The sequence below is a fragment of the Syzygium oleosum genome, unplaced genomic scaffold (genome assembly GCF_021117445.2).
Source record: "Syzygium oleosum isolate NSW1041296 unplaced genomic scaffold, Sole_v2.1 Sole_v2.30, whole genome shotgun sequence".
NCBI lineage: Eukaryota > Viridiplantae > Streptophyta > Magnoliopsida > Myrtales > Myrtaceae > Syzygium > Syzygium oleosum.
In genome coordinates this window covers 2,800,291-2,825,362 of record NW_026607514.1, presented here as the reverse complement: position 1 = coordinate 2,825,362, position 25,072 = coordinate 2,800,291, and the positions used below count along the sequence as shown (strand labels likewise).

The window sequence follows — 25,072 nt, the reverse complement described above, 5'->3', positions numbered from 1 at the left end:
GTTGTATATTCGGTTCGGGATCCTTAAAAGACAAGATTCCTTTGTCGATCAAGCTTTAAACCTTAATTTTCAATATTAGGCAATTTTCGGTGCTATGGCCTCTCTCGCCCATGTGGTACTCACATGATTTCGTAATGTCAAACCCAACGAACTTTGGAGGATTATCTTGGGGGACTTCTTTTGCAACCATTCTCCTCTCAAGAAGCATGGGTAGAAGCTTTGATAGCGGTCTTGGTAAAGGTGTAAACTGACGAAGCGGGTTACACTTACGTGGCTTCTTATTGGAGTCATGATGTGGTTGAATATAAATCTTGTCCATTTTCTCAGCACCTCCTTGGATACATTCGTCATTCCTAGAAGATTGCTTGATTTCAGACTTTTGCTCTTTGTATTTTCGTTTTCCCTCACCCTTCAAATTAATGTCATTTGTCTCCAATCTGGTACTAGACAGTAATTCCATAGCAATTTGATTCACACGATCCATGAGACGTATCAACATGCCACGCATTTCGTTAACTTGATTCTGAAGATCCTCAAGAGTAGGCATAATCTTGGTCGGAAGCAGTGGACTTATGAACGCTTCAAAGTCTGCAAATGTGGTAGTTATTTCATCAATTCGGTTTTCCATATCAGCAATTCGATCGTTCTATTTTTCGATATCCATTTGAAGATCCTTCACGCAAGTGGGGTTGGGCATTCTCTAAATACCTTGTAAACGAAATGAAGATCAAGTTAGTACGTGGAAAATAAATTGAAACGAAAATGTAAAACCCTTCAATTTTATATTTTCTTTGGATGAAATAGGGATAAGAAATATTCTCATGATCCCACTATCATGTGAACGATCTCTTATCAAAATTTCTTCACAAGAAATTATACAATTGAAGGGGTAACACACGATGATTAATCAAGATGCTCCATCTATATTCCATTGGAATCCTCGGGAAAGCACATAAAAGGGAAATTTCACTAATTACAACGAAATTTGTGAAATATAATCCCTATAGATCAATCTAAAAACAAGAAAAGAATCCTATTACATCATTACTAAAATGAGTAAAAAGGAAACCCTATACATCAAATCTATAAAATGAAAATTACATAAAAGGAGATTTCCTTATGGAATATAGCCAAATTCCTAATGGATCTTCTTTAGGCACGAAGCAAATTCGTTTGTTTTCTTGGGTTAAACGTTCAACCTCGGCTCAAGCCTCATCCTTTTCCGTAAGAGCTCTTGCGGCTATAGTGAGTTGGCTTCTCAGGGACATTAGGGAGATCCACTTTAAGCTTGGGCTCGAGGCGACGATATATATACTCCGGCAATGCATGGTGTATCCTCATTTCACCTTCCAATTCCGACTCGTCGGTAATGAGAATTGGCTCCGGGTGGCATTTGTACCACATATCAATGATGCACTTGATCATTTTCTTCAAATCTGCCATTTGGTCCTTTTGGATGACATCTTTGCGATAGTCAAAATGATATAACCCCAACTTGAAGAATGGCGGAATCTTTTGAAGCACGCGATATTGACGGATCACCCTAAAAGGGTAATATGACGCCCGTGAGACCCAAAAGTGGGATTGGGTTGTCGGATCCGTTATTAAGGCGCACCTCGGGATGTCCAAGCCAACGAACATGCCATTGGATTTGATTTGGAACAAGGTTCTTGAAAAAATTAAACCAAGTTGAGAATGACCAATAGGGAAAGATTTCTTCCTTTTCTCGGAAAAGTGAGATAGGATGACAATCTTTGGATACACCTATGATTTTCAAGCTCAAACCAAAATCTTTAAGGTGAGAGACCAACCAAATTTGGAGTAAACCTATTGGGGCTCTAAAAGTACCATTTTTGTTTTGTTTAAACCTATTGAGTGATACGAAGATCTCACCCAGGATCATATTAGAGAATCTTTTGAACATACACACTTGATTGACAATGTGGACTACCAAAGGATCCATAGTCTTTTTGGTGTATGGAAAGACCACAAAACCAAGAAATGCTAAGAGAAAGACGCGAGGAATTTGATTACCAGCTTCTTTTGGCAAGCTAGAAAAATGTGGTTCTAAAAATGTAAAAGAGAGTGCATTGGAATTTCCTCTAAGGACACCTTTGATTTGGAGAATGTCAACTCCTAAGAAATGGCTCAAAAGAGTTATAGGATCTATATCTATCGTATAACTAACTAGACCAAAAGAATCGACTCTTCCAATGGCAATATCGTACTCCTCAATTGTAGGGGTCAACTCATTTCGACCAAACACAAAAGTGGATGTCCTTGAGTTCCAAAAATGGGACAATGCCTTAATCATGGCGACACGAGGCTCGATGTATAAAAGAGCGGGAAGATATCCGATCCTCTTTTCCACATAGTCCTTGTGCTTTGGCTCAAAATTTTCCCACATGGCCACGAGAGTTCTAGGTATGGAGATGACTCAAATCTCTGACATATCCATTTTGACTAACCCTAATTTGGAGCATCGAGATTAATCACCACGTGTTATAGAAAGTAATATAACGTGGAATTGACGTAAGTGAAATTACAATAAAAATATTAAAACGATACAATCAACCTTACCGCGAAGAGAATGGCAAACACATCGACATATCACGTGAGGACGTGAGGTTTGACGCCTAATGGTAGGATTCTAAAAGTTCAAGGTCCCCACCTTGATTAGATAAGAAGAGTTTACCCACCGTTACTAACGTCGGTCGGTGCACTTCTTACTAACCAAGATGAGCGATATTGAAGAATGGATTACCACATGGATTCACATGCGGATTCCACTCTTAATATCTCCTAAAGGTATCCTAAAAGCGATCCGGGGTTTTAGACCGCGGGACGTGGGTGCATTGTGTCGTGCTAAAGCGGTTAAACATGCGTTTGAATTTAAAGAAAACAACACTTCAATATAACCCATCATACACGCATACATCCTTTCACCACCTGCAAAACAAAGGGTTGACACACACGCCTCCCCTTATAACTTCCACCTACAAAAACATTTAACACTTGATTAGCGACTAACCTCATTTTCCACGCGACTTTGACATGCATTCGATGCTACAAAATGTAGACAAGTGAGATAAAAACCAACAAGTTTATTACGGCTTTAATCCACTTAGGTTTGTAACCTAGTCCCTAGTGGAGTCGCCAAGCCTGTCGCGACCTACCTCTCGAGGGCCGAACTCGATAAGGTGGGTTTAGAGATAAGTGTTTGTGAAACGGTCCATATGGCACATCATAAAAGATAGCTTTACCGAAACATCGACCTTTTAGTCATCCATACAGTCCGCATGGCACATCATAAAAGACGGCTTACCGAAGCGTCAATCTTTTAGTCATCCATACGGTCCGTTTGGCACATCATAAAAGATGGGTTACCGAAGCATCGATCTTTTAGTCATCCATACTGTCCATTGGTCATGAACGTGGATTTTCCCTAAATCCATACCTCGCATGACAGCAGAGCGATTTTATCTTTTTTTGGAGTCGCTATTAGCCTAGGTCGAAGGTCGGCTAGAATACCCAATCAAAACGCGGGAGTTTCGTTTCTGTTTCTACAAAAACCAGAGATCAAGAGTTCGGGGATTAGCTTATGTTAATATTTCTATTAATGCCCTTTCGGTACAGCTAAACTTAACATGGATGTTATCTAAATTGTCATGTATTTATTTTTTTTACCATTTTCATGCAAAAGCCTTAGTCCACTAAGTGATCATGCATCTTGTTTTTGTGTTTCCATTTAAAATTCTAAACTAATCCTATCTTAGTCTAGAAAAGAAAGAAACAATCAATTGTATTGAAAGACATTTCGTAAAGTAAATACTCAAAGTGTTGAGAAGACGAGTTAATTCTAAGTGCGAGAAAGTAAAACCCGCAACTTGTCGGATGTTTATTACAACACAAATTGAAAACCCGAGACATGATCGGGGACGAATGAATTGAATACAAATTGAAACCGGATCGGACATCGGTCTATCGCCACCGTCAAGTGAATACAAATTGAGACCGGATTGGACATCGGTCTATCGCCTTGGTCTTTTACAATTTTGGATTATCCCCTCCATGGACCGCCTCTCGAGTGTCGGCATTTAGATTCACAACATACATTCACGACAAACAACGCACAAAGGAACAACCAAAGAAAAGCAATACCGCAAACAATTCACTAATCAAACACCGGCTTCGGGGTCGTCCTTTGCTTTACATGCATTTCGATTCACCCACCCTCCTAATCATTTAATATTATTTGATTAATGGTTAACGATAACAGGCTACCATTTGCATTCACAAAATGGCAACTCATATCGATTAACCCCTAAAGTCGGGTTCTAAGTGACCATAATGGGCTACCCACCGAACATACATCAGGCCTAAACATACATCTAGCAAGCACATGCATAGCAATGAAATAAGTATGCATTCAGGCCCATGGGCCTTTAGAAAGCTTATGTCATGAGGATCAAAAGTCAAGAAGACCATTTTTTCTGATTCCCAGCCGATTTTCACGAAAATGACAAATTTACATTCGATGACAGTCTGGACCCGGTTCTGTTAAGGATTTCAAAATAATGGCGGAAAAAATAACAAACCTTATCAAAACTGCGTGAAAATTTTTATACAGTTAGAATTCTCCGTGTATGATAACTTTCATGTTTTGAGTTTTTTGCTAAAAAGTCCTTCACATTTTTATAAAATTCATTTTTCACCAAGGACTCATTTGCAAATCAAATTTTAACCCGAGAAGACCTTATATGAAATTTTTAGCAAATTGACCCTCTAAAAATTTCTATTAGGCCCTCAAAATTTCCAGTCAGCATAATGAGACCCCAAGGAACAACTTTGTAGTTTTGAGTTTTCGCAAAGGAGGACTCTAACTTTATCAAATTCGGAGAAACATACTTTGGATTTCAGAGGAATGAAAATCAGATCTGAACACAGATACTGATTGAATTGTGAAAATTCCTTTTGAAGATCCAAATGAACTTCGATATTGATAAAGTTAGTATCAATGGAAAGATCTTGATCTCAATGTGAACTTTAATTAAGAACATTTTTTCATATTTGGAACACACAAATTTATAAAATTCAAAGAATACACGAAGGTCAGTCAGAAACTCATCTATCATCAGATCTATACCTAAATGGCGTTGTAAATCGTCCTGTTCTAACATGCTTGAAATTTTATGAAAATTTTATAATGAACATATTATGATGTGTTCTACGACTTTCATGAAGAAATTTTCTTCAACAAACGATCGTAGAAAATTATAAAAATCGCAGAACAGCATGACGTCAATCAGGAAATCATCAAAACAGAATAGAACATCACATTCCAGATTCTGATCCTAGCTTACGAAGTGATTTTCACCTAGCAAACGAAGTACGATTAAGGATGCGACATATCAAATCGAAGCTTGAGATGATTTTTACGATTCTCTAGTTTATCACTTTGCAAGATTTCAACGTTTACAAGCTGAAATCGCCATCACGAGCAGATTGATCATCAGGATCCGAGAATGACAGATTTGAACTCACCTTGTATAATGATGCTTCAACGCACAATCGAGTGATCTGGTCTCCGTATTCAGATCAAGAGCAGCACATAGAAGTCTCGAAAAGCTCGACAAACCTATGAGAATCGAGTGCACAAGCTATAGTGAGAACCGACTCGATTTCGCGCTAATGAACTAATAACGAAAAATCAAGTAGAAAGAAGCGATCCGGTGGCTATTCAGCGGGAAGCTGGCCACCACAGCCACGTGAAGACACCAAGGAAGGCTACTGGAGGTTCGGGATCGTCGGAGGGACCACCGGCTAGCTGATTCAGCCGCTTGAACTAGCTGATTCAATCACCGGCGACTATGCCGGTGATGTTGCCGGGGAGGAGATCACGCCAGACAGAGCAGTTCCGGCCACTAGCAAGGACAGCTGGTCTTGCGACCAGCCTTGTGCCGCCGTGGAGGACGGCGGTGAGGCGGCGGCTCGCCGGAAAATGGCCGGCATGAGATGGAAAGGCCAGCGGCCGAGAGAGAGAGAGCAAGAGGGAGAGAGATGCGTGAGCTAGAGAGAGAGAGGGAAGAGGAGAGAATTCAGATCTGAAAATTCTAAAATTTTGGAGGGAAAAAAGCCTATATATTCCCCTTAACCTTGAATCCTAGCCATTATATTGATTTAATGGCCTAAAATGCCTTTCCTTAAGGATTAATCAAATTAATTAGAGTTAAGAAATTTAATCATGGCCATTCATTCAGAATTGATCATGGCCATCCATAATGCCATGTCACCTATCCTTAGTCCTTAAGGAATATTCTTAATCCCTAAGGATGCATTCTAGGCCATTAGATCAATCTAAGGGCTAGGATTCAAGGTTAAGGGGAGTATATAGGCTTTTTTCCCTCTAAAATTTTAGAAGGTCTCACATTTTCAGATCTGAATTCTCTTTCCTCTCTTCCCTCTCTCTCTAGCTCACGTATCTCTCTCCCTCTTGCTCTCTCTCTCTCGGCCGCCGGCCTTTCCACCTCCCGCCGGCCGTTTTCCGCCGAGCCGCCTCCTCACCGCCGTCCTCCACGGCTGCACAAGGCTGGTTGCAAGACCAGCTGTCCTTGCTGGTGGCCAGAACTGCTCTGTCTGGCGTGATCTCCTCCAGAGCAACATCACCAGCATAGTCGCCGGTGATTGAATCAGCCGGTTCAAGCGGCTGAATCAGCTAGCCGGCGGTCCCTCCGGCGATCCCGAACCTCCAGTAGCCTTCCTTGGTGTCTTCACGTGGCTGTGGTGGCCAGCTTCCCGCTGAACAGCCACCAGGTCGCTTTTTTCTACTTGATATTTCGTTATTAGTTCATTAGCGCGAAATCGAGTCGGTTCTCACTATAGCTTATGCACTCGATTCTCATAGGTTTGTCGATCTTTCCGAGACTTCTCCGTGCTGCTCTTGATCTGAATACGGAGACCGGATCGCTCGATTGCGCGTTGAAGCATCATTATACAAGGTGTGTTCAAATCTGTCATTCTCGGATCCTGATGATCAATCTGCTCGTGATGACTATTTCAGCTTGTAAACGTCGAAATCTTGCAAAGTTATGAACTAGAGAATCGTAAAAATCATCTCAAGCTTTGATTTGATATATCGCATGCCTTAATCAGACTTCGTTTGCTAGGTGAAAATCACTTCGTAAGCGAGGATCAGAATCTGGAATGTGATGTTCTATTCTGTTTTGATGATTTCCTTATTGATGTCATGCTGTTCTACGATTTTTATAATTTTCTATGATCGTTTTTTGAAGAAACTTTCTTCATGAAAGTCGTAGAAGACATTCTAATATATTTATTATAAAATTTTCATAAAATTCCAAGCATTTTAGGACAGGACGATTTACAACGCCATTTAGGTATAGATCTGATGATAGATGAGTTTCTGACTGACCTTCGTGTATTCTTTGAATTTTATAAATTTGTGTGTTCAAAATATGAAAAAATGTTCTTAATTAAAGTTCACATTGAGATCAAGATCTTTCCATTGATACTAACTTTATCAATATCGAAGTTCATTTGGATCTTCAAAAGGAATTTTCACAATTCAATCAGTATCTGTGTTCAGATCTGATTTTCATTCCTCTGAAATCCAAAGTATGTTTCTCCGAATTTGATAAAGTTAGAGTCCTCCTTTGCGAAAACTCAAAACTAAAAAGTTGTTCCTTGGGGTCTCATTATGCTGACTGGAAATTTTGAGGGCCTAATAGAAATTTTTAGAGGGTCAATTTGCTAAAAATTTCATATAAGGTCTTCTCGGGTTAAAATTTGATTTGCAAATGAGTCCTTGGTGAAAAATGAATTTTATAAAAATGTGAAGGACTTTTTAGCAAAAAACTCAAAACATGAAAGTTATCATACACGGAGAATTCTAACTGTATAAAAATTTTCACGCAGTTTTGATAAGGTTTGTTATTTTTTCCGCCATTATTTTGAAATCCTTAACAGAACCGGGTCCAGACTGTCATCGAATGTAAATTTGTCATTTTCGTGAAAATCGGCTGGGAATCAGAAAAAATGGTCTTCTTGACTTTTGATCCTCATGACATAAGCTTTCTAATGACACCTAAATCACTTCATTTGTACATCATTAGGTGGATTAATCACATCTGAACAGAAGTAATCCGAATTACAAAATAACTGAATAAGTGGTCTCCTTATGAAGCATACTTCCCATTGCTTGATTGGTTGAGAAATAAGGCCCATGGGCCTGAATGCATGCTTATTTCATTGCTATGCATGTGCTTGTTAGATGTATGTTAGGCCCGATGTATGTCCGGCGGGTAGCCCATTATGGTCATTTAAAACCCGACTTTAGGGGTTAATCGATATGAGTTGCCGTTTTGTGAATGCAAATGGTAGCCCGTTATCGTTAATCATTAATCAAATATTATTAAATGATTAGGAGGGTGGGTGAATTGAAATGCATGTAAAGCAAAGGCCGACCCCGAGGCCGGTGTTTGATTAGTGAATTGTTTGCGCCATTGCTTTTCTTTGGTTGTTCCTTTGTGCGTTGTTTGTCGTGAATGTATGTTGTGAATCTAAATGCCGACACTCGAGAGGCGGTCCATGGAGGGGATAATCCAAAATTGTAAAAGACTAAGGCAATAGACCGATGTCCGATCCGGTTTCAATTTGTATTCAATTCATTCGTCCCCGATTATGTCTCGGGTTTTCAATTTGTGTTGTAACAAACACCCGACGAGTTGCGGGTTTTACTTTCTCGCACTTAGAATTAGCTCGTCTTTTCAACACTTTGAGTATTTACTTTACGAAATGTCTTTCAATACAATTGATTGTTTCTTTCTTTTCTAGACTAAGATAGGATTAGTTTAGAATTTTAAATGGAAACACAAAAACAAGATGCATGATCACCTAGTGGACTAAGGCTTTGGCATGAAAATGGTAAAAAAAATAAATACATGACAATTTAGATAACAGCCATGTTAAGTTTAGCTGTACCGAAAGGGCATTAATAGAAATATTAACATAAGCTAATCCCCAAACTCATGATCTCTGGTTTTTGTAGAAACCGAAATGAAACTACAGCGTTTCGGTTGGGTATTCTAGCCGACCCCCGACCTAGGCTAGTAGCGACTCCTAAAAAAGATAAAATCGTTCCGCTGTCACACGAGGTATGGATTTAGGGAAAATCCACGTTCATGACCAATGGACAGTATGGATGACTAAAACATCGATGCTTCGGTAAGCCGTCTTTTATGATGTGCCAAACGGACCGTATGGATGACTAAAAGATTGACGCTTCGGTAAGCCGTCTTTTATGATGTGCCATGCGGACCGTATGGATGACTAAAAGGTCGTTGTTTCGGTAAAGCTATCTTTTATGATGTGCCATATGGACCGTTTCATAAACACTTACCTCTAAACTCACCTTATCGAGTTCGGCCCTCGAGAGGTAGATCGCGACACATTTGATATAATGCTCTTTTGGAGATTTGAAGTCAAGGTGGAGATTTGTTGAATTTAAATTTCAAATTGATGATAAGGGTATTTTAGACTATGCACTTTTATTTTACATTTTTTTTAAGGGAGACTATAAAAGGGATGTGTTGCGCAACGTATCCTTAACCCTAGCCTCCACATTCTCTCCTTTTTTTGTTCTTTCTATCTTCTTGTTTGATCATTAGATCTTGTGGCTCACCAAGTGGTTTTTTGAGCTTTTCGATTATACTCATTGTTGAAGATAGTGAAACTCCTCTCTTTCCCCGTGGTTTTTCCCGTTTTGGGTTTCCACGTATATCTTGTGTCTCGTGTGGTTCAATTTTGCTTTCATCTTTGCTATTTGTGCTTCAATTTGTACATCTCTTGGTATTGTTCCGCAATGTGACATCCCGAATTTCGGCCCATTTTTGGGATTTATAAACGTGTAATCCGTCAGTGCGCTTATAATGGAATCTCGCCCGGGAACTGATCACTCTTGGGTTCTCGTTTTTAAAATAGAGATTTCGCTAGAATCGCACTCGATCGAATTTGACCGTTATTTAGACCCCGAACTTGGCAGTCGATTTTCGGGAGTTTCGGGACGAATTTAATTGGACGGTGTCGATATTGTTGTGGCTAGCGTCGGTATGACCCGGATTATATGAAAAGTGGAATTTTGACCGGGTGCGAATTTGGACTAGTGAACCTCCCTCGTAGTGTGTTTTGGGTTATTTTCTTTTGGCCCTTTTTCCTAAATTATAATTAGGATTTTCGTGGACCGTGGGATAGTTTTCGGGTTCGAATCGTGACCGTTGGATCGCGATCATTGCTCTCTCTCTCTCTCTCTCTCTCTCTCTCTCTCTCTCTCTCTCTCTCTCTCTCTCTCTCTCTCTCTCTCTCTCCTCCTTCCGCGCATGCGCATGTCTGCCCATGCATGCAGACGTCCCCTCTCCCTTCTTTTCCGCTCACGTCTCCTCCTTCTCTCTCTTCTTTTCTTTTCTTTTCTTTTTATTTTATTCCTCTTCTCTTCCTCTTCTTCTTCGTCTCTTCCGCCCCCGACTCCTGCTTCTTCCACTCTGGCTTCCTGCTTGCTGCTCGACCGCCAAAGCTCGTCCCCAGCCGGCTGCTCGCCGCGCTCGCCGCCGCCGGCCGCCCGCCTGGCGCCACCGCCCTGCCGCCGCACCGTTGACGCCACGACCCCCCCCCCACTCTCCTTCTCCTTCCCCTGTTTTCCTTTGCCGGACCGAACCCGCCCTTGCCCAGCTCAGCTCATCGCTACGTCCGACGAGGCCAGGCTCCGCCGAGCCGCCGACTAGCTCGTCCGGCCTCGCCCCGCCGCCGTGCCGCCTCCCGCCGCCGTGCGACCATCCCCCTTCCCCTGTTTCTCTCCTTCCCCGAACTCATTTTTCCCTCGTCCGGCTCCGCCTCATCCAGCCGCCGCGCGCCGTCGTTCCGGCCGCCAAGCCGCATCCGTCCGCCACCACCACTTCGCCCTCGCCCTTGCCGCCAAACGGTCCACACCTAGCCGCCGAGCCCGCTCGGTTTGCGTCCAACGCCGCCAGGCCTCACCCTTGGCCAGGATCGCCCCCCTGGCTCATGGCCGAGCCTCGCGACTCGTCCTCGCCGCTGCCCGGCAATAGCCCCTCCGGCGGGCAGCCAGCGCCTCAAAGTGCCGCTAGCCTAGCCTGTGCCCAGCCGTGCCCGAGCTCGCCCCGGCGAATCCCGACGTGCCCAACTCCTCTCGGCCGTGCGCTCGGCGTCGCTTCCCATTGGCCGGCTCGTCGCTCGTCCCGCTCGGCCCTTGGCCCGTTCCGTTCGGCCCCTCGCCCGTCGCCCAGGCGCATTGCCCGTTCAGCCGGCCGCCGTCGCCCCGGCACGCCGCCCGTCCCGCTCGCTCGCGCGCCCAGGCACGTCGATCGGCCACCGCGCACGCGCACCTGGCACACTGTCCGGCCACTGTGCCCGCGTTGGCCGGCCACCACGCCTGTTGGCCCGCGCCCGCGCCCAGTCCGGTACTGTTCACCCTGGCCATTTTAGGCTCGAGCCAACTTTTCCCGGGCCAAAACCTAGTAAGTGACTTCCTAAACCCTACCTAGTACTTTGGGTATTTTTAGACTTGTTTAGGATGTGATTAATATCGGGTTAGGAATTAATTTAGGCGTGGGCTAATTAGATTGAGTGTGCCCAATTTATGAATTATTGTGGTGATAATTGTGTGGCTAATTTAGTGATTGACTGAGGTAAATAGCATGACTGAATTGTCGTGGCGCTCGTGGGTGAATTGGAATCAATTGAATGTGTTGACTTGAATGTCGGGTCGGTGGGCCGATGTGGGGAGCATGAATTGAGTTGACTGATGTGGCATGCTAGATTGACATTGGTGAAAGGGTGGTGATTGAAATTGATTTATATGACTAAGAGCATGGTGAATTTTGTATTGTGGTTGTCTGGACACACTTGGGTGATATTTGAACGTGTGAATGCCATGAAATTGATTGAATTATGTGGCGTGTATGCTTGACAAGCCCGGATCGATCGGAGGGCTGCCAACCTGAGGGGTGTTGACCCGGGTTGTGAGAAAGGACCTGTGGGGTGTTGACCCGGGTCGTGTGAAAGTTTGTTTTTGAAAGGTCCTGTGGGGTGTTGACCCGGGACAGAGCCCGGATTGATCGGAGGGCGACACATGGGGTGTTGACCCGGTCGTGTGAAAGTTTGTTTTTGAAAGGTCCTGTGGGGTGTTGACCGGGACAGAGCCCGGATTGATCGGAGGGCTGACCTGTGGGGTGTTGACTCGGGTCGTGTGAAAGTTTATTTTTGAAAGGTCTTGTAGGGTGTTGACCCGGGTTAAAGCCCGGATTGATCGGAGGGCTGACCTGTGGGGTGTTGACCCGGGTCGTGTGAAAGTTTATTTTTGAAAGGTCCTGTGGGGTGTTGACCTGGGACAGAGCCCGGATTGATCGGAGGGCTGACCTGTGGGGTGTTGACCCGGGTCATGTGAAAGTTGGATGGATGCGCATGTGAAATGTGTTTGGGTTGAATTGGATGAACGTACGTGTGTATGGCGCTCGAATGATTTTGATGTGTTCATTGACTATTATCGCATTATTATGATTTGACTAATGTGCAATGTGGGCATGTGATTGGATGGCGAGGTAAGTCCATTTATGTGAATTATATATATGTAATCGGGTAGATTGCATGCTGAACTTGTCTGGGTACGCATTGGCCTATGTGGGGTATAGGGGTTGCTTATTGAGACTCGTTCTCACGGTTATTATATAACCATTTTCAGATCTGCGACCGTGATTGATTGGAGACGCCACCAGGGTATCTCGGGGATGGAGGATGGGTCAAGTTACCCCATATTTTGTGTGCCCCTCTTTTGTATAGCGAAGTAGGATACCCCACCACTATTCCCTTTTGATGTTGTGTATTTGGAATTATTGTTTTGTGCTATCCCTTTGTCATATTTTATTGTCTGTGTTGTTTTAAATTCGCTTCCGCTTGCCTTTATCGTTGGGTATTTCGTTTGGGTCGGCGACGCGTCCTGGGACGTCGCGTTCAATACGACCGTTGAAGGGGTGTCGCGAGCCCGTTGGGGTCCGGGGCGTGACACGCAACATATAATGTTAGTTATTTACGAAAGTAATTATAAATGCTTTTATCATTGAAATTCACTTATCTCCAACTTGCAATTCATCTTAAATAATGGATAAAGAGAGAGATTTGAAATGAAGATTACAATTAAAGAATATGACCGTCGATAAGATGACCATGCACTCTTAAATAACATTAAATTAACTATAAAATTATGTTTAAAAATATATTATTCAATCAAACTTCCATTTCATTAAATTTTATTTGAATTCCCATGCAGCCTTTGTATGTCCGACTATTTCCTTTGCATATTTATTCAATCAATTGACAACAACACAAGTAACATGTAAAGAACTCTATGCCCGATATAGATAGAATTACGTTCGACGACATTTGTCAGCGCAAAACCCGTGCCACCTAAATAGTATATACTAATTAACTCGGATGGTAATTGTAAAACTCAATAAGATAAGATGTAACATAAAAAATTTTATTAGCCTTCCATTTTGAACATATTTAAGTACGTTTTTTGGATTTCAAATTGAACTCCTTGTTATAAGGCATTTCTGTAAAGATCCTCAACTTCAGTCGCATGATATATTTAATTCAGTATCGATTTTGTTCATTAAGTCTGGCATCTTAAATAACTGAAAACATTCACTTGCATTCATACTGAGGGTTCATATACAACAGGAGACCAATGTCTTCATGCACATGCAAGTCTACGTAGTACAAGCATTCAAAAGAAATAAGAAAGTTCACAAACCTAGACATATATGCACGCATAAACACACACAGACACGTACACCATGACCAAATCTCTTTATTAACATGACTGTGCTTTGTCCCAAGCAATTATGCAGTTGGATATGAAGCCACCATGGCAATTCCACAAAGACCTTCCTTAGCATCAATGTCCCTCTTCATCCTAATGTATCCCTCCTCGCCCCATCCGGTGCCCCACGAATTTTTGACCAACCAGTACTTGGTTCCATCCTCACTCGTCCCGTACCCGACTGCGGTGACCCCATGGTCTAGATCAGTCCCGCATTCCCCGGTGAAGATGCCGCTGGAGTAGAACTGGAAAGCCGATTCGCCCGCATCAATGGCCACGGAAATCGGCTGGTGGGCTACGGCCTTCATAAGGGCAGACTCGCTGTTGGAAGGCACGTCTTCGTATCCGGTGATTTTTGCAGCACTAGAGGCTTCTTTGCGGGCATTGCAGGTTCCATCAACAGCTTGGTAAGGGTAATTAGCCTCGGTCGCGAGGCCATGGTTACCGATGATGAACTCAAAAGCGTCGTCCATGAGGCCGCCCTCGCAACCCTGGTCTTCGCCACTCGTGTCACAATCCACTAGTTCTTGCTCGGACAAAGAGATCAGTTTTCCAGTCTTGAGTTGGGTAATCCCTTCCATGGCCCCCACAGCAGAGAAAGCCCAGCAACTTCCTATATTCCAAGGAAGATTCGTGGAAGAAGAAGAAAATTGAATGATTGAACGTTGTAATTAAACCACAGAAGATCCCAAATACATATTTGATTCAATGCCTTACCGCATTGGCCTTGGTCCTTAATAGGCGTGACGGCTCCCTTCTTTCTCCAATCCATGCTTGATGGAACCGCGGTCACGTGTTCATATCTGAATGGCTTAGCGTTCACCTGCCTCGGGGAGGACGAGCGCTTGTATCCGTTCCTTGAGGCCTTGAACTCCTCGATTGTTAGGTCAGCGAACGCATTGATGCCTAGCTTGTACGGTTTGTTCCCATCCTTGTTGAAGGACTCAATGAACTCGACATTGTTCTTGAAGATCGAGAAGCGTCGCTCCTTCTCGGCGTTGTTCTCGTATACCCGCCCATGGCGAGCCATCCACTGCTCGTGCCTCTCTCGTATGGTTTCTTCGTGCAGCTCTCGTGAGCGGGCTTGGGAGGCCCAAAGTCCTAGAATGGCCACCATCACAAGAACAAGTGTACCCACAAATGTGGAAGCCATGGTCTCGCTATTGCACTCGTGGGTTTGGTGTGTGTGTGTGTGTGTTTTGGAGAGAGAACGAGTGGCAAAAGAGAGAAGTTTTTGCATGTATTTATAGATGGGTTGTAAATACTCTTACTCAAGAAGAGCTTGTAATAAAGTTCTTAATTATTATGGATTTGAATCAATGAGAGTGAAGTCCCTAAGTGCCTGGTGAATCCGGCAAGTCGTTTGGGATGTGATGAGCCAAACAGGTTCCGTATACGGTGCTTCGTTTTGAGTTGCTCTATCATAGCATAAAATATTGGGTTCCTAAGGAAGAGAGAGACTGATTTGAGGTTTTGAATGCAAATATTTTCTGTTCGATTGGAGTCACTCTTCATGATACATAATATATACCATTCCGTTTGCCCCAGGCAATGGAATGGCTTCCTTCAAAGGGAAAAATATTAGACATTCATTGATTGTATTGGGCCTCACAACAGGAGCATGGAACCATATGCTCGATGGCTGCGATGATGTTGGCCTACATCAAACTCCATATGTGGGACATTTATTTTGTAGATAGAGTGCACACATGACAGCTTCACCCCAAAGCACCTTGGGCAAATTTTTGCCTTTCAAGATCCTTCGAACCACGTCAAGAATGGTTCTGTTTTTTCGTTCAGCCCCTCCATTTTGTTGAGGAGAATATAGATGTCAAGAAACGCCAAATACCATGATCTTCATAGAATTTGTTAAATATGGTAGAAGTGAATTCTCCTGCACGATCAATTCTCATAGGTTTGATGAAATAGCCACTCTCCTTTTAAACTAAGTTCTTGAATTGTTTGAAAACATCAAACACTTTTGACTTTTCTTTCAAAAAATACACCCAAATTTTTCGAGTAAAATCATCAATAAAAGTAACAAAATATCGATGATTACCATATAATTGAGAAGTGATTAGGTCGCACACTTCAAAATAAATCAATTCAGGTGGCTTCTTCACTCGATAAGTTGCTTCCTTTCGAAAGCTAGATGTGGAATGCTTGCCAAGAACACACCCGTCACAATATTGATCAGGATGATTAATATGTGGTAAGCTATCTTCTTGCGGGAAAGCAAATTGAGTGCACCAGAAATGAGATGGTTGAACCTCAAATGACACAACCCTGAAGGATCATCCACACATGCCATTAAGCATCGAGTTATTTCATTTTTTTTTATATTGGGATAAATATCTTGTTTTTTGACATCTTCACATTTGCAATCAATATATTATTTTGGTTTCTTAGAACAAGGCTAAGACTTTTCATGGGACAGTATAGCCTTTCTCTAGAAGCTATCCCAAACTCAAGATATTACTTGACATTTTTGGAACATAATAAACATTAGTACTAAACTGATGTGCACCATTCTTCAAACGAATCGGAATTGTACCTTTGCCTTCGATAAGAATTTTGGAATTATCACCGAACGAGACTTTCGCCTTGATTGTCTCATCTAACTCAGCAAACATCTTCTTCCGCTCGCACATGTGATTTTGCTTGCACCAATGTCCAAGTACCAAGTATCATTTTGTCCATCTTCATCTTCTTTAAATAACAATAATAGAACTTGTTCAACATCATTCGCCAAATTTGCCTTTTCGTCTGCTCCGCTACTTTCTTTGTACCAACAGTTAAAAACATAATGGCCAAGTTTATTACAATGATAACATCAAATTTTAGATTTATCATTGACGAGTTCTTTCCTCTTCCACAAGCAACTCTTTGATTATGGTATCTATTGTAATTTCAAGAAAAATCTCCTCTACTTCGTCCACGACTTGTACCTTGAACGACCTTAGCCTCGACCTCAACCACAATCTTGATCAGTCCCTCAAGTTTGCATAGGATCTCTATTTTGCTCCTTCTCATCTCAGATGGTCAACCAAGTTGAAGTACTTCCTCCACCGACTCATGATTGTTTCTTTTGAGTCTTTCTTCATGGGCTTGCAATGAACCTAAAAGCTCATCGATCATCATGGCATCTAGATCCTTGACTCTACGATTGCAATGCCAATGTGATCGTACTTCTTGTCTAAAGACCGAAGAATTTTTAAACTACTCGAACATCTAGAACATCTTCACTATTTCTTTTCATTTTGTTGACGATTGCCAACACTATTGTGAAATAATCAGCAATCGATTCAGATTTTTTCATATGGATTACCTCAAATTCGCCTCTTAAAGTTTGAAGGCGAATCTTCTTAACTTTTTGTACTCCTTGGTGTGTGTTGTGAAGGATCTCCCATTCTTCCTTAAAAGTAGTAGCATTCGAAACCTTCTCGAACAAAGAATCATCTAAAGCTTGATAGATAATTGACAGGGCGTATTGATCTTTTACTCGAACCTTCTCCAAGGCAGACTTCTGATTTTTACTCAAGGTGGCTTCGTCCTCTGGCTCATCATAGCCAGTGTTGACAAGTTCCCGTACACCATAGGCGCTAGGTAGGGCTTTCATTCTAACAACCCAATTACTATAGTTTTCTTTGGTAAGACAAGGATATTGAAGAGAAATTTGAGTGTTTGTTAAGGCCATGATCACAAACCATAAGCTCTGATACCAATTTGATGGTATAATTTGAAGGTGAAAACGCTCTCAATTCGAACAACTCAAGGAAGAGAAGAAGGTGAATAGGCTTTTTGTTTTTCTTTATTTCACCTTATCTCACCTCGCCAAAAACGATTACAAGAATTGCCTTTAAATAGGCTTGTCACAAGACTTTTACTCTTAAATAACTCATAAATATATCTAGAATTTCAAGGAAATAGGTTCCCAGGAATTTACAAAACATTAATTAGACATAAAAACACGAACAGACTCTTGAAAACAACACTACAATAAAGACTCTTCTTAATTCGTCCACCAGTCTTGGAATGTGAATAGACATCGACATTGAACTTATAAATCGATAACTAGGTAACCAATCAACAACTTGTCAACTGAATCGATAACCTATCCACGTAATTGGCAACTTCAACTTCTTAAATTATAGCCAAAATGGATTTGGTTTAATTACTAGCAATTCGCAAGCTCTTTTGATTTGGACTGGGATAAGGGCGCGACGACTGCGTGGAGATATAGAGGATTCTTTACAAGAACTGTGCTAGATTATATATTTGGTCAATTGTGCAGAAACAGAAGAATTTGGTCAGCCAATGAGGTAGAATATGTATGAAAATCGGTTAGGAAAGGAATGATCGCCCTAAAGTTTTGCTCCAAAATTTCATGAAAGCTCATGATGATTTTAAATGATATTATAGCAATACATTATCAAAATGGTCAAAGATGTGGCTTACAATTCTCAATATAACCGTCATGCGATTCCGTACATTTCTTATGTACCACCAAATTGAATTTCAATCCTACTATCATAGGACCATTCAAATCAAATTTCTAAATGGAAATTATTTTATTTTGCTTTACATATAAAAAAATTTCGTCTTGCATTTATAAAACTGCTAGTGGGTAATTTTAAATAGGGCTAATACCACGAAAACTCCAAACTGGTACACCTGTGACAGATTTACCCTGAACTAATTTTTTACCATCAAAAACTTCAAATTGGTACACCTATGATAAATTTACCCTAAACTAATTTTTTGACCACCAAAAACCCTAAACTAGTACACTTATGACAAATTTATCATCCGTAAAATTGGATTAAAACTACGAAAAATCACAAATTGATAGACCTGTGACAAACGGAGAGCTAAAACCCCAAACTAATGCACTCGTCAACTATTATATGTCATCCAACTCAGCAATTTGACAATAAAATTTCAACGGAAACTAACAGAGTGTAAATTTATTACAGCTGTACCATTTTGGGGTTTTTGATGGTCAAAAAATTAGTTTAATGTAAATTTATCACAAGTATACCAGTTTGGAGTTTTTCGTGGTATTAACCCTTTTAAATACATTAATGGTGATGAGGGCCGCCTGCGAAGATATTTTTTATCCACCGGCAATGTTGTCAAGGATAATCCAACTTTCTATATAACTAGATATAATTTTAAAATGTAAAGGAGGGGTCTCAATGTTTAAAAAGCATACTATGCAAATTGTAAAGTGGCATTCATTTCTTGCATAAATTTTATACTACGTGTTTTGGCATCATGACAACCATTCTAAAATAACATGTTTGGTCGCAATAGTTAGAACTGTAAAATTGGGTGTTGTAGCTTTTATAAGGAATTTGTCAGACTTCTTAAAGTCGCTGTAGCTGGTGAAACTTTTAAAAACTCGATCACCCAATTTTGAGGTATCGCAATAGCTTGTAACAGTTTTTAAAAAGCCGCGTCACACAATTTTGAGGTGTTGCAGTTTTATAATATGCGATCACCACACACAGTTTCACAACATAGCCATAACGCAGTATAGTAGCAGCACAAGCACCGCTACACCAAACTGACAATAAGACCTACCGGATACAATACTATCGTTAACCTGGTTCGCGTTGCAACAAAAGCAAAGATGAATTAAATCATGATTTTACCTTCAATCGAGAGAATCTTTTCTAGTGACGGCCGATGCTTTAGTGTGATATAGACATTCAAAGCATATAGCCGTAGATAGAGACCTCATTGATGCAATATGATGGGGTATGGAAATAAGATGTTGGAATTTTGTACATGTTTAATTGAGAAGGATTGCAAAGAACCAAATGACAATTCGACATGGCCATTTAATTCTATTTACCAATCAATGCCATTTAATTCTGAACATTGCTAAGTTTGTTGAAAGACAACGAAAAGAATGCTTATCAAGAAATATGAAACATGATTAAATGCACCTTCTTATAATGCAGATGTTTATGTATTATTGTATTGTTATGGAAGCAACACTAAGGAAAGAGCGTTCACGGCACTAATTCGGTTGTCCACATCTCAAACGACGTGCCGGATTCACCATGCAAATCGGGTTCTTATTGTCTTCAGATTCACACCACTATGGAATCCAATTTCAGCCTGGTCTTGAGTAGGAGGATCCTTCACAATCTATATATAAACCCCTGCATTTTGCCTTGGCCAACTCACACACTTCTTACAATACCAAAAACATAGTCCTAGAGCACCTAGAACAAAGAGTGAACCATGGCTTCCACACTCGAGGGCAAACTAGCTCTTGTCATGGTGACCATCCTAGGACTCTGGGCCTCCAAAGCATGGTCTCGCGAGCTCCACGAAGCTACCATGGAAGAGAGACACGAGCAGTGGATGGCTCGCCATGGGCGGGTGTACGAGGACACCGCCGAGAAGGAGCGACGCTTCTCGATCTTCAAGAACAACGTCGAGTACGTTGAGTCCTTCAACAAGGATGGGAATAAACCGTACAAGTTAGCCATCAATGCGTTTGCTGACCTGACAAGCGAGGAGTTCAAGGCAACAAGGACCGGATACAAGCGCTCGTTCTCCCCGAGGCCAGCGAGCATTAAGACATTCCGATACGAAAGTGTGACTGCGATTCCATCAAGCATGGATTGGAGAAACAAAGGAGCCGTCACGCCAGTTAAGGACCAAGGCCAATGCGGTAAGGCATCGAATCAAAAATATACTCAGGATCTTCTTTGGTTTTACTATAACATTCAATCATCCATATTTCATCTTTCGTTTTCTTACGTGAATCTTCCTTGGATTATAGGATGTTGTTGGGCTTTCTCTGCTGTGGCGGCCATGGAAGGGATTACCCAACTCACGACGGGAAAACTGATCTCTTTGTCCGAGCAAGAACTAGTGGATTGTGACAGGAGTGGCGAAGACCAGGGTTGCGGGGGTGGCCTCATGGACGACGCTTTCGAGTTCATCATCAGCAACCACGGCCTCACGACCGAGGCCAATTACCCTTATCAAGCTGTCGACGGCACCTGCAATGCCCGGAAAGCATCCTCTAGTGCCGCGAAAATCACTGGATATGAAGACGTGCCTTCCAACAGCGAATCCGCCCTTCTGAAGGCCGTGGCCCACCAGCCGGTTTCCGTGGCGATCGACGCAGGCGAATCAGATTTCCAGTTCTACTCCAGCGGCATTTTCACCGGGGAATGTGGGACCGATTTGGACCACGGGGTCACCGCGGTCGGGTACGGGATGAGTGAGGACGGAACCAAGTACTGGTTGGTCAAAAATTCGTGGGGCACCGGATGGGGCGAGGAGGGATATATCAGGATGCAGAGGGACATTGATGCTGCGGAAGGTCTTTGTGGCATTGCCATGGATGCTTCATATCCAACTGCATAATTGCTTGGGACAATACAGCAATGTCACGTTAATACAGAGATTGGGCCATGGTAAACGTGTCTTTGTGTGTTTTATGTGTGCATATAAGTCTAGGTTTGTGAACTTTCATATTTCTTGAGTATGCTTGTACTACGTAGACTTGCATGTGCATGAAGACATTGGTCTCCTGTTGTATATGAACCCTAAGTTTGAATGCAAGTGAATGTTTTCAGTTATTTAAGATGCTAGACTTAATGAACAACATCGATACCGAATTAAATATATCATGCAACTGAAGTTGAGAACCTCAATAGAATTGTATTGAAACAAGGAGTTCAATTTGAAATCCAAAAAGATACTTAAATATGTTCACAATGGAAGGTTTCTAAAAGATTGTATATTACATCTTATCAATCTTATCGAGTTTTACATTTACCATCCAAGTTAATTGCTATATACTATTTAGGTGGCATGGGTTTTTGCGCTGGCATACGTCGTCGAACGTAATTCTATCTAAATCGGGCATAGAGTATTTCTTTATGTTATTTGTGTTGTTGTCGATTGAGTGAATAAATATGGCAAAGAAAATACTTTTTTCTGAAGTCGGACATCCAAAGGCTGCTTGGGAGTTCAAATAGAATTTTAACGAAATGGAAGTTTGATCGAATAATATAGTTGTAAACTTAATTTTATATTTAGTTTTATGTTATTTAAGAGTACATGGTCACCCTTAAATTAGTGTCATATTCTTCAAATGTAAATTTCATTTTCAAATCTCTTTCTTTATCCGTTATTTAAGATAAATTGCAAGTTTGAGATCAATGAATTTCAAAGATAAAAGCAATTATATTTATCTTAGTAATTGACTAACATGATATGTTACTTTTATATTATCTTAACATAAACTGAAATACGATTAGCTTTATTTTAAGAAATATGGTCTATGAACTTTAGCCCAATGTATAATGTGCTCCCTAAACTTTTAAATTATTTAATGTTATCCTTGGACTTTTGGTATATGTTTAATTTAGTTCAGAAACCACATTGAACAAATTAAAAGTTCAAAGATCGCATTGCACATTGGGCTAAAGTTCAAGGATCATTTGTGTAATTATTCCTTTAAGAAATTATGTTCAAAATTTGACCAATTAGCTATATCATTCAAAGATTTTTATGAAGATTCTCTCTTTATTCACTTTTTGAATTTTAAACACAATATAAGAGGCAGAAGTTTGGGGATGACAAACTAAAAAGTTAATATTTATTGGTTGAATTTGGGCCATGTGGCTATTTAGAGTCAAAATTAAGTACGACGTGTTTGACCAAAAAAAAGTACGACGTGGCGAGCATAAAAGCGAATACTTTCTCATCTCCGATTTAACCATATACAATAGATATATATATAGATCGAGATGCGGACTTTGCTGGGACCTCAATCACGTCGATGAGGGTTGTCCTACCATTTATCTGGAGGACCAAATCACACAAACAATCTAATTAGAGCACCAAATCTCCCGAATTATCTTGAGGAAATTACAGATTTGGAAAGTTTACTATCAATCAAAATATAATTACGGAATATATCTAACGTAAACATTAGTCATCGCCAGCTTAGGTTAATAACCAGATTTATTCGCATTAGGCATCACCAAAGACAAGGGCATTTAATTTAGTAAGAGGGTTTTAGTAAGGTTCATTTGTAGTACACCTAGCATACCAACCCGTTACTTATTCTTTGATCCCACTGACGATGGCAGACAACTTTCGAGTACAAGGACCGTCAAGGTTGTTTTGGTGTCGCACATTTCCCCTGTTTTAGTATCAATTTCTAATGGAATAAACAAGGACCAATAAATTTACTATTAATGCATAGGGAATCCTTGTGTGCATCCTTTACTATCTTGACTTTTTAATTACGTTTTAGATTCTATCCGGTGAAAAAAGAACTTACAAAAAGCTCTTTCAAAGATCAACTAGATTAAGCAAATTTCTTGGCTCTAATTTGATGCGTGTGAGCATCATTGGATGAGATGCACCTCACGTGGAACCCACCTAATCGGCTCACATGCATCGGGAGCATAGAAGGCTCGCTTTCAAGTTAATGACAGGCTAATTGTCAGCTCGGTTAACACCAACCAACTCTAACCAATTCTTGTACTTTTGTTTCGCCGGAATTGCTCCTGCAATGAAATATTTTTATCGAAAGTCGTTCTTTGGCTTTTAATTAAGGAGATTAAGGTTCTGCACCGACTCCAAACAGAAAATATCATAGGCACAAGCGAAAAGAATCAACACCTTCAAATTCGGACTGAATCTACAAACTAAAACTGTGCCGGAATTTAATCGACGGCGTGGTTCGAAGAGTATAGACTCGATTAAGTAAATAGACGTAACCAAATTCTACCGGAATTTAATCGACGACACAAATAGGAAAGCTACAACTAAGAAAATTTAAAGTATAGTACAGGAAAGCTAAAGATGATTGAAAGATAACATTGTGTCTGATTTGTGCGGGACGTTCCCTGACAGACAACTAGCAATATCTATAATGGTTTTGAGTTAACTGTCTTTCAACTGTTTCCAACGGTTGCATCTCTTTGAGTAACTTCCGTCGATAGCCTTCAAGATCCTATATCTCCACCAACTTCGCATCCATGTTCTTAAACGATTGTCCTTGTTGTATGTGAGTTGTTCCACGATGGTTGTTTTCAATTGATAACTGTTCTCTCCAAAATGCATGTCTTTGACCCAACTACCCCGTCAATTTCAATTTTCAAAACGGTGTTTCAATGTCTCTCCAACAATCGTTTACCACTGAGGCTCATATCAGCGGCCACCAACTATCCATCACCGTATTTCAACAACTAAATACGCAGAATTGATGAATATATATCAACGTTGATTAACACATTTAAATCTTTATGTCAGTCGATGAGTTCGCATATGTGCAGTGGTGCCCATATGCCATGCACACGCTTGCCCTTACTCATGCGCTGGGCACCTGCTTATTGATGACGGGATTAATTTGGTGTCAACAACCTTCATTTAAAATGATAAGTTCTTAAGTAGACTTAGCTTATGTAAAATGACATCATTAATCATTAAGCATGTGGCTTCTATTACGGGGACTCACACGGTCAATAGTTGTATAATATTTTTCAGACCACATTTTTGGACTCTTGAAAGGATGTGAAAGCGAGAGATGCATTGGAAAATTGCAAGTGATTAAGGTCGATGAGAACGGCGGAGACAAACCAAACGACGCATTTATGCTTGAGATGCTTACAAAAGGAATGAAATATATTATATACTATGAAGAATAACTACAATCAAGCAGGGAAAATTTGCATTCAAAACCTCAAATCTCTCTCTCTCTCTCTCTCTCTCTCTCTCTCTCTCTCTCTCTCTCTCTCTCTCTCTCTCTCTCTCTCTCTCTCTCTCTCTCTCTCTCTCTCTCTCTCTCTCTTAGAAATACTCAATTTAAAATGAAGCAGCGTTTACGCAACTGGTTTGGCTCATCACAACACAAACGACTTGCCGGATTCACCAGGCACTTAGGGACTTCATTCACATCGATAATCATTGGGAACTCAATTTCAAGCTCTTCTTGAGTAAGAGTATTCCCAACCCATCTATAAAATCATGCAAAAAATTATCTCTTTGGCCACTCATTTGCTCTCCAAAATACACACAAACACAAAAGACCTAGGACAAGAGTGCTACACCATGGTTTAACGCTTCAGGGCAAACTTGTTCTTGTGATGGTGGCCATTCTAGGACTTTGGG

General features: G+C 41.1%; 2 protein-coding genes across 2 annotated transcripts; one reads left to right on the top strand and one right to left on the bottom strand.

The window, feature by feature from the left end:
* Positions 1-13,932: 13,932 nt before the first annotated feature.
* On the bottom strand, positions 13,933-15,065 carry LOC115677573 (senescence-specific cysteine protease SAG39-like). Its single transcript, XM_030600759.1, has 2 exons — positions 14,630-15,065; positions 13,933-14,525 (listed from the first exon to the last, which is right to left on the bottom strand). The coding sequence occupies exons 1-2, from the start codon at positions 15,063-15,065 to the stop codon at positions 13,933-13,935; spliced, it is 1,029 nt and encodes a 342-aa protein (XP_030456619.1).
* Positions 15,066-20,133: 5,068 nt separating this feature from the next.
* Positions 20,134-21,392, top strand: LOC115677574 (senescence-specific cysteine protease SAG39-like). The gene is made up of 2 exons (XM_030600760.2): positions 20,134-20,603; positions 20,715-21,392. Exons 1-2 carry the CDS (start codon positions 20,168-20,170, stop codon positions 21,305-21,307), a joined length of 1,029 nt encoding a protein of 342 aa, XP_030456620.1. The 5' UTR covers positions 20,134-20,167; the 3' UTR covers positions 21,308-21,392.
* The last annotated feature ends 3,680 nt before the right edge of the window (positions 21,393-25,072 follow it).